Here is a 10026-nt window from a genome sequence, read left to right as displayed (position 1 = left end):
TCACAGTTCTGCATAACCATAGCGCTGAGCTCTTACCCAAGATTGGTTTCAGATCCTCCATGGTTTAGTTTCTGTGTTATATGGTTAAATGGATATAGTACAATTTGCTACAGACCAAAGGCTTGGAAACAGACAAGATATATGGAAAAAAGGTCATAAAAATTAATGGGGCAGATGCCCAAACAAGAAGATTTAATTGCCTGGACAGTCATTGGTTCCTGAACGACCCCATAGTATATTATAAAGCCCTTCACCCCTTGGATTAAATTTATTTAGCATGTTTTTTTTATCTGTATTTTTTTTGTGATTCAGTGATTGCATGCCCCACTCATACACCCAGCCCTACAAAATTTGGCACTTTACAAGAAAAACAAAAACATTATGATACGATAATACAAGTAATACCATAGAAATAGAAAATAATGGGCCTGTGTGTATAGCAACACCAGTATGATCTCTGTGTGCTATACAGCAGCTTTAGCTGGCGTCAGTGTAAACAAGGAAGAGCAAACAAATTGCTTGCACTACTGTCAGGCAGCACAGAAAGCAATGCTGAATTAAGAGGTTTATCTCAGTCACATTAGTGGCCAATGGAAAGTAAGTTTCATAATCTGTGTTATTGTCTTTTTCACTACAAAAACATTTAAAATATGATTTTCTTTACAAAAAGAACCAGTCTGTAACTTCACCCACCTACAGATGTACCATTGCCACAAAATAACCATTCCTCCCTAACAACTATTAACCATTCACCTACTTAATGCACAAATTTAACATGATACTAACTGGTCCTCTCTTCAGTACATCCTAAACTCTGTTGCCAGTCTCTTTTCTTTTTTAAGACACAATGAGTCCACGGATCATCTTAATTACTAATAGGATATTCCCCTCCTGGTCAGCAGGAGGCGGCAAAAAGCACCACAGCAGAGCTGTTAGATAGCTCCTCCCTTCCCTCCCACCCCAGTCATTCTCTTTGCCTACGTTAGTGATAGGAAGTGGTAAAGTGAGGTGTTTGTTTTAGATTCTTCAATCAAGAGTTTATTATTTTTAAAGTAGTACAAGATTGTGCTGCTTTGTTCTAGGGTGTAGCTGTAGTCCATATCAGTCTCTTCAGTAGAGCATTGGTGGCTTTAGAGCAATGGGAACTTGTGGGAAATAATTCTCACTGCGCCTCCCATACATGGATGCTGCCCTAATCCTAATAGCCTAAGTAAGATTACTCAGGATTTATTCTTTTCCACATAACTATGTGAGGGAGAGGACCTCTCAATCCTGCTGAGCTGCCCTGCTCTGCTGTCGGGCAGAATTTAAAGGTAAGTGCTGACTTTTTATTGTGGGTCTGAAATCTCAGATGAAGTGAAGCACTTTATTTAATAGGATATAACTCCTATACATTGAAGGGAGTGAATTAATGGTGACAGCATTTTATTAGCAGGAACTGGGGCTGAGGAGATCGGTGGCTTATTTCTGGGGGGGGGGGGGGGGTTTATTTGGCTGAGTAAAAGACTCTTTGGTCACATATATTTTGGCTAAGCTACAATATACAATGTGGTAGCCAAATTTGCCCACAGATAGGTTTATGGTTCAGTTAGCTCCTGGTGGCGCAATGGCATCAACCCCATTATCTTAGTGGGTTAAGCATCATATCTAGGATAATGGTGACCGGGAGCTTGATATTGTTACGCCCACGATGGGCGGAGCTACGGGTGGCGCCAATTTGGGCTGCGCACCTAGTAGGTTAAGGCTGCATCATATCAAGGAGACCAGGAGCTTGATATTATGACGCCTATAATGGGCGGAGTTTCGGGTGACGCCAATTTGGGCTGCGCACCTAGTAGGTTAAGGTTACTTCATACCAAGGAGACTGGGAGCTTGATATTGTGACGTCCACGATGGGCGGAGCTACGGGTGGCGCCAATTTGGGCTGCGCACTCTACTCCAGCAACTGGAATAAAAGAGCAATAAATCTAGTACATTACTGAAGTTCCGTTGTTTTTATGTTACATTATAATTCTGTACTCAAACATATTAGAAGGGCAGATGGGTACTTCATCAAGGTTTAGCTGAGGTGTGGATAACTTCTGCATTAATTGTGTACTATTTTAGTTTATTTCTGCACACAAAAATAAAAAGTTTTTAAAATTTAATGAGACATAAAAAACGTTACTATGTTAAATTTTATTTCAAAATGTCACTCTTTTCTGAACCTACTCCTAAGGCTTTTGCTATTTAGGAGTCTTGACAATTGTCAAACTATGCCACGAATTTCTCCTAGTGTCCCACAAAATGTTACGGCCCACATGCAGTGCCCTGTGTTTCCTCTCACACTCCTCCTGGAGTTACTCTGCATTTCATGCATTAACTGTTTTTTCCATGAGGTAGAAAACATTTCAAGAGGAATTATTTCAATCATTTAGAAGTGATTGATTTAGTAGATGCTATTCCGAATGTTTCTTCCCTATTATCTGAAAGTGGAAGATACTTCGGGAGTATCTGAGAGAGAATTCTCAGACTTAGATGGAGTAATATCTTTATCTGATCCCGACGTTGTTTTCTTTCAGTTTTTTAGCTTGAACACCTTCATTTGTAATTTTAGGAGGTTTTAGCTATCCCGGACGACTCCGTCACTACTGGAGTAGTCTATCACAGTATGTTATAAGGATTCCTATATTTAAAAGTATGTTTCCCATAGCTGTCTCAGTTAAGGAGGCGGGGCAAACATTCCCTAGGGTGGAAAGAGAACTACTATACCCTTAGAGGATAGTTGTGTTTTCAGAGGTCCTAGGGACAAAAATTAGAAAACGTATGTACACCAGGACTTACAATGGCTCCAGCTGTGTATTTTGCTACCGTCACTACTGCGAGGGCATATTGGTTTGATGCGTTATCTGATGCTACTAGGTCAGAAACTCCCCTGGATGAAATCCAGGATAGGATAAAAGCTTTCAAGTTGGCTTATTCCTTTACTTTGAATTCTTCCCTTCACTGGGAGCATAGATTTCAGGTTTCTCTGTTCCAGCTCACAGAGACTTATGGTTAGAGCCTTGTTCTATGGATGTATGCTCTAAGTCTAAGCTTTTAGCGATTCCTTACAAGGGGAAGACCTTGTTGGGACCTGGCTTGACGAAAATAGTCTATTTTGAAACTTAAAAAAAAAAAAAAAAAAGCCTGCTGTTGAATCAAGGACAGCATGAAGGGCTGGGAAGGGGTAGGGGCAGACTTTCCTTCTTCGCTCAGGCTTGGGTTCGAGATGTTCAGGACCCCTGGGCAATAGAAATAGTGTCCCAGGGATATAACTTAGAGTTACAAAGTTTTCCTCCCACAGGCAGGTTTCTGCTTTCAAGATTATCTCAGACCTGGGAGTGTTTTTTTTTTTTTTTTTTTTAATCCCAATCTGTTTGTAGTTCCCAAAAAAAAAAAAAAAAAAAAAAAAAAAAGGGAGGGAGGGAACCTTCAGACCAATTTTAGATCCCAAGAGTCTAAACTAATTTCTCAGTGTACCATCCTTCAAAATGGAAACTTTTTGTTCCATTTTTCCATTGATCCAAGAGGGTGAATTTATGACAACAGATTTAAGGGATGCGTACATTCATTTGGCCATTCTCAAGATTAATTTCAAGTTTATAAGGTTTGCCTTGCTGGACAAAAACTTCCAGTTTGTGGCTCTTCCTTTCGGTCTTGCCGTAGCTCCCAGAGTTTTCAGAAGGTTCTGGGATCGCTGTTGGCGGTGCTTCGGTTACGGGGCATTGCAGTGGCGCTCTATCTGGACGTCATCCTAGTCCAGACGCCATCCTTACAGCAAGCAAGATTTCACACGGACATGGCGTTATCCTTCCTGCGATCTCACGGGTGGAACGTAAATTTGGAAAAAAGTTCCTTAGTCCCAAGCACAAGGGTAACTTTCTTGGGAACCATATTAGATTCCTTATCAATGTAGAATTTTCCGACAGAAGTCAGGAAATCAAAGATTATCGATACCCATCTAGTCCTTCAGTCTACTCCTAGGCCATCAGTGGCTCAGTACATGGAGGTAATCGGGCTGATGGTGACGATAAACATCATCCCATTTGCTCGGTTCCATTTCAGTCCTCTGCAGTTAAGCAAGCTCAGACAATGGAACAGAGATTATACAGATTTGTCTCCTCGAATACTACTGCTGAGGAGACAAGGCATTACCTTCAATGGTGGTTGTCTTTGAATACCATCTTGGGTGATTGTGACATCAGTCACCAGTCTTCTAGTGTGGGGAGCAGTCTGGGGCTCCCTAAGGGCTCAGGTGGTTTGGACTCAGCCGGAGTCTGTTCTTCCTATAAACATTCTGGTGCTGAAGGCGATCTAAAAGCTCTTCTGGCCTGGCCCCAGTTAGCCGTGGTCCGGTTTATCCGGTTCCAGTCGGACAACATAAACTTCTGTGGCTTACTTCAGTCATCAGGGAGGAACGAGGAGTTCCTTAGCGTTGACCGAGGAAACTAAAGTAATCCAGTGGGCGGAAGCTCACTTTTGCTCTCTGTCGGCAATCCTCATCCCAGTGGTGGACAATTGGGAGTCGGATTTCTTTAGCAGGCAGACATTTCATCCGGGGGAACTCCATCCGGAAGTGTTCTCTAACCCGATTCTCAAGTGGGGTAAGCCGGAATTGGATTTCATGGCATTCCGACAAAATGCCAGGCTCCCGAGAAAGGGTCGAGGTCCAGGGACCCCCAGGCAGAACTAATAGATGTTCTGGTGGTCCCCTGGACCTGCAGTCTAGCATACTTATTTCCTCGGGTAACTGCTCAAATCGAACAGGAAAGGGCTTTGGTGATCCTCATAGCACCGGCCTGGCCTCTCAGGATAGTATGCAGATCTAGTGGAGATGGCATCTTTGCCACCTTGGAGACTTCCATTGAGGAAAGATCTTCTGTTTCAGGGGCACTTTTTTCATCCAAATCTAATTTCTCTGAAGCCGATTGCCTGGAGATGAAATGTTTAATTTTATCCAAGCAGGGGTTTTCTGATTCGGTCTTCGAGACCACGATTCAGGCTTATCAGCCTGTGACTAGAAGAATTTACCATAAGATCTGGCGTAAATGTTTCTATTGGTGCGAATCCAAGGGTTACTCATGGAGTAGTTTTAGGATTCTTAGAATTTTGCCTTTTCTCCTAGAGGTTAGGAGAAAGGGTTTATCGACAAGTTCCCTAAAGGGTCAAATCTCTGCCTTATCTATTTTGTTACGTAAACGTCTGGCAGATGTCCCAGAGGTACAATCCTTTTGTTAGGCCTTGGTCAGGATCAGGCCTGTGTTCAAGCCAGTTTCTCCTCCATGGAGTCTGGGCTTAGTTCTCAGAGTTCTTCAAGGGGCTCTGTTTGAGCCTATGCATTTCTTAGATATTAAGTTATTATCTTGAAAAGTTTTATTCTTGTGGCTATTTCTTCTGCTCGCAGAGTGTCAGAGCTCTCGGCATTGCAGTATGAGTCCCCTAACCTTATGTTTCATTCTGATAAGGTAATTTTATGTAATAAATTAGGGTTTCTTCCTAAGGTTGTTTCCAATTTGAGCATTAATCAGGAGATCCTTCTTTGTGTCCTAATCCTTCTTCTCAGAAGGAACGACTTCTGCACAATTTGGACGTGGTCCGTGCTTTAAAATTTTTACTTGCAGCCGACTAAGGAATTTCGTAAGTCTTCCTTTTTGTTTGTATTTTTCTCAGGAAAACGTAATAGACAGAAAGCTACGGTTACTTCTTTCTTCTTGGCTGAAGAGTATCATACGTTTTGCATATGAGTCTGCTGGACAGCAACCTTCTGAGAGAGTTACAGCTCCTTCCAGGAGGACTATTTTCTCCTGGGCATTCTAAAATGAAGCTTCTGTGGAACAGATTTGCAAGACTGCAATTTGGTCTTCTCTTCACACTTTTTCAAAGTTTTACAAATTTGACATTTATGCCTCGGCTGAGGCTGCTTTTGGGAGAAAGGTTCTTCAAGCAGTGGTGCCTTCCGTTTAGGTTTCCCGTCTTGTCCCTCCCGTATCATCTGTGTACTCTAGTTTGGGTATTGGATCCCATTAGTAATTAAGATGATCCGTGGACTCATCGTGTCTTAAAAAACAAAAGAAAATTTATGCTTACCTGATAAATGTATTTCTTTTTTGACACGATGAGTCCACGGCTCGTCCTGTTCTTGTAAGACAGGTTGTGGGTTATTGTAAACTTCAGACACCTCTGCACCTTGGTTTTACTTTTCTTTCCTTAACTTCGGTCGAATGACTGGAGTGGGAGGGAAGGGAAGGGAGGAGCTATTTAACAGCTCTGCTGTGGTGCTCTTTGCCGCCTCCTGCTGACCAGGTGGTGAATATCCCATTAGTAATTAAAGGGACAGTCTAGGCCAAAATAAGCTTTCATGATTCAGATTAGGGTTGCACCGATACCAAGTATTTGCATGAGTACTTGTACTCGTGCAAATGCACCGATACTTAAACCGATACCTCCCCTTCCTACCTATATGCTACCTTGTGGCGTTTTTTCAAACTGCATGTTCCCATTTCATTTTAAACTGGAGTGGAGACTAAACTAAAAATTGTTTACTACTGTTCTGCCAATACAAATTGCTGTTATTTGTATTATTGTAGTAGAGATCACTGTACCTCGTTCAGACAAACCCCTGAAGTACTGGGCAGTTAATAAACAGATTTCCAGCTCTGGCTAAAATGGCCCAAAAATATCTTTCTGCCCCATGCAGTATGGTGGAAAGTGAAAGACTGTTCAACTTAGAGTCGAGCCTCCATACAAAATGTCAGATTGATGTTATATAGCAGCCCTACAACCCAATTGCATCACCCCTTTAAATTTAATATTTTATTGTAATATATTTTTATTTATAAACATGTTCAGTAAACTTTTGACAAATAAAACTTTTATTTCATAATGTCTTTTCAATTACAGTCCTTTATAATTATAAAGAAGGAATCTTAAATAATTAGTCTGTATTGTACTTGGTAAACTGTCACATGACATTAAAAAAAAGTATTGGTAATTGGTATTGGCGAGTATTTGAAAACAAGTATCGGTACTTGTACTCGGTCATAAAAAAAATGGTATCGGTGCAACCCTAATTCAGATAGAGCATGTAATTTTAAACAATTTTCCAATTTACTTTTATCACCAATTTTGCTTTGTTCTCTTGGTATTCTTAGTTGAAAGCTTAACCTAGGAGGTTCATATGCTAATTTCTTAGACCTTGAAGGCCACCTCTTTTCAGAATGCATTTTAACAATTTTTCACCACTAGAGGGTGTTAGTTCCCGTATTTCATATAGATAACACTGTGCTCGTGAAGTTATCTGGGAGCAGGCACTGATTGGCTAGACTGCAAGTCTGTCAAAAGAACTGAAATAAAGGGGCAGTCTGCAGAGGCTTAGATACAAGATAATCACAGAGGCTAAAAGTATATTATTATAACTGTGTTGGTTATGAAAAACTGGGGAATGGGTAATACAGGGATTATCTATCTTTTAAAACAATAAAAATTCTGGTGTAGACTGTCCCTTTAAGATGATCCGAGGACTCATCGTGTCAAAAAAGAAATACATTTTTCAGGTAAGCATAAATTTTCTTTTTGTTTACCAGCTCTTTGCATATACTACCATGCCTGTCTGCTCACCATAGACCATCTATAACTAAAGGCTCATCACCCTCAAAATAAAAAAAATAAAACTTCCAGCAAACCTAATTCAAGCAAACTCCCTGCAACATTCTCAAAACCTGGATTTACAATAATTCTAGTGTGCTTCATGTCTGAAACACTTGCTATACTCCAGATTTTATAGAAAACATTAGGGCATTTATATACTTCTAATAGCAATAATATTCTTGTGACCCACAATTTCCCAAATGTTCCCACATTACTGAAACTGGACAGTGCACCTATGTACAGTATATGGTGTTCCAAGTCAGTCTGCTTGCTGATGCAATTATAGGGCCCATACTAGTCTAATATTGATCTGAAACCTTATATGTTACAGCACTATTTAAAAATGCAGAATTAGTTGAGACTGTTTGTCTGACCACCCCTAGATCTTGCAACCGATGTACAGGTTCATAATCCATCCTGAGATGTTATAGGCTCAGTTACTCACCTCAGACTTGTACTTCTCTTTGATCTGGGGCCACACTGTATCCTGGAAACTACCAAAATCTAATGAATATGATCCTCCAATAAGAGACTGAAAGAAAAGCAAATATGTATTAAACAGAGAGCCTTACTGACCATACAAATGCTGATAAGCTGACAACAACAGGCAGGGGAAGCAGAGTTACACAGAGCTATGCAACATACCAGTGCCTCGGCTTCCGACAGAGTGCCATCGCCATCAGTATCTAGCTCTGGGTGAGACGTCAGCTCAGGAGCAGACACCCTAAGAAAGGAAAGAAACATTATATAAGAACAGAGAAAAAAATGATAAAGCAATGAAAATATAGGACAAATAATAATAAAAATTCTTCAATCCGTCATGTATTTCTTTAAGATTTGTTGCATACTCACATGCCATTTGAGTCCTGGTCAAGCTCTGTAAATGCCTCCAATCCTCTCCGCTTATCAGTCTCTGCTTTCTCAGCTTCCTTCCATTCTTTAAAAACACACAAGGTGAATGTGCGATTCATACATAGAACGCCTATTCATCCCTACATGCACATAGCAAGAAAATGCAGTATTACCTTCCCATTTCTTCTTGTGCACCTCCTTTGCCTCTTGCTCAGGCTTTTCTGCTTCTTCTTTCTCCAGTCGCAGATTGTCTACCTGTAGCTGCAAATCTTGGCGCCTCAGTACCATGTCCTGCAGTTTTACCTAGAATATGGAGTAGATACTAACTACAAAACAAACCACTGCAGCAATTCTGACAATTTTCATAAAAGGCTAGAGGACTATAAGACTGTAGTTCCCTGAATCCACTGTTTCTCGGATTGTATATATAAGAGAACTAATCATGTTTACCTATAAAACCTACTAGAGCTTTTACAAACCACCAGTTCTTTAAATGCATCCAATTTCACTATTGCCCTCAGAGTAACTCCAGTGTTTAAACATAAGAACTACAGATCCCAGAGAGCACAGCTGCAATAAAATACCTGCTTCTCTTCCCTTCCTTTCTTGGCATCTTCAATCAGCTGTTGCTTCAGATGAAAACCTTCTCTGGCTACCTCTGCCTGCTTTTGTAGCTCCTCTCTTTCTTTCCTTCCCATTTCCCTACAGAAAAAAAAAAAAAAGATAAGAAACAAACAGTTGAGGGGAAAAAAAAAACACGTGTGGGGGGGATGGCAACATATGAGAAACTTGTACTACATTTTCTTTCATGTAATTAACAAGAGTCCATGAGCTAGTGACGTATGGGATATACATTCCTACCAGGAGGGGCAAAGTTTCCCAAACCTTAAAATGCCTATAAATACACCCCTCACCACACCCACAAATCAGTTTTACAAACTTTGCCTCCAAGGGAGGTGGTGAAGTAAGTTTGTGCTAGATTCTACGTTGATATGCGCTCCGCAGCAAGTTGGAGCCCGGTTTTCCTCTCAGCGTGCAGTGAATGTCAGAGGGATGTGAAGAGAGTATTGCATATTGAATGCAGTGATCTCCTTCTACGGGGTCTATTTCATAAGGTTCTCTGTTATCGGTCGTAGAGATTCATCTCTTACCTCCCTTTTCAGATCGACGATATACTCTTATATTTACCATTACCTCTACTGATTCTCGTTTCAGTACTGGTTTGGCTTTCTACAAACATGTAGATGAGTGTCCTGGGGTAAGTAAGTCTTATTTTCTGTGACACTCTAAGCTATGGTTGGGCACTTTATTTATAAAGTTCTAAATATATGTATTCAAACATTTATTTGCCTTGACTCAGAATGTTCAACTTTCCTTATTTCCAGACAGTCAGTTTCATATTTGGGATTATGCATTGAATTATCATATTTTTTCTTACCTCAAAAATTTGACTTTTTTCCCTGTGGGCTGTTAGGCTCGCGGGGGCTGAAAATGCTTCATTTTATT

At 40.6% G+C, this 10026-nt stretch overlaps 1 protein-coding gene across 1 annotated transcript in view; it reads right to left on the bottom strand.

Annotated features, from left to right (window-relative positions):
- PRKCSH (protein kinase C substrate 80K-H) overlaps positions 1–10026 on the bottom strand; it is a 44769-nt gene that overhangs the window by 9892 nt on the left and 24851 nt on the right. The window contains 5 exon segments of the mRNA XM_053717855.1: positions 8114–8200; positions 8314–8392; positions 8521–8605; positions 8694–8823; positions 9105–9222. Of these exon segments, the coding sequence (XP_053573830.1) occupies positions 8114–8200; positions 8314–8392; positions 8521–8605; positions 8694–8823; positions 9105–9222 (499 nt within the window).

Source organism: Bombina bombina, chromosome 6 (assembly GCF_027579735.1).
Source record: "Bombina bombina isolate aBomBom1 chromosome 6, aBomBom1.pri, whole genome shotgun sequence".
In the NCBI taxonomy this organism is placed as follows: Eukaryota; Metazoa; Chordata; class Amphibia; order Anura; family Bombinatoridae; genus Bombina; species Bombina bombina.
Note: the sequence above shows the minus strand (reverse complement) of the source record. Positions and strands in the feature narration are given on the sequence as shown.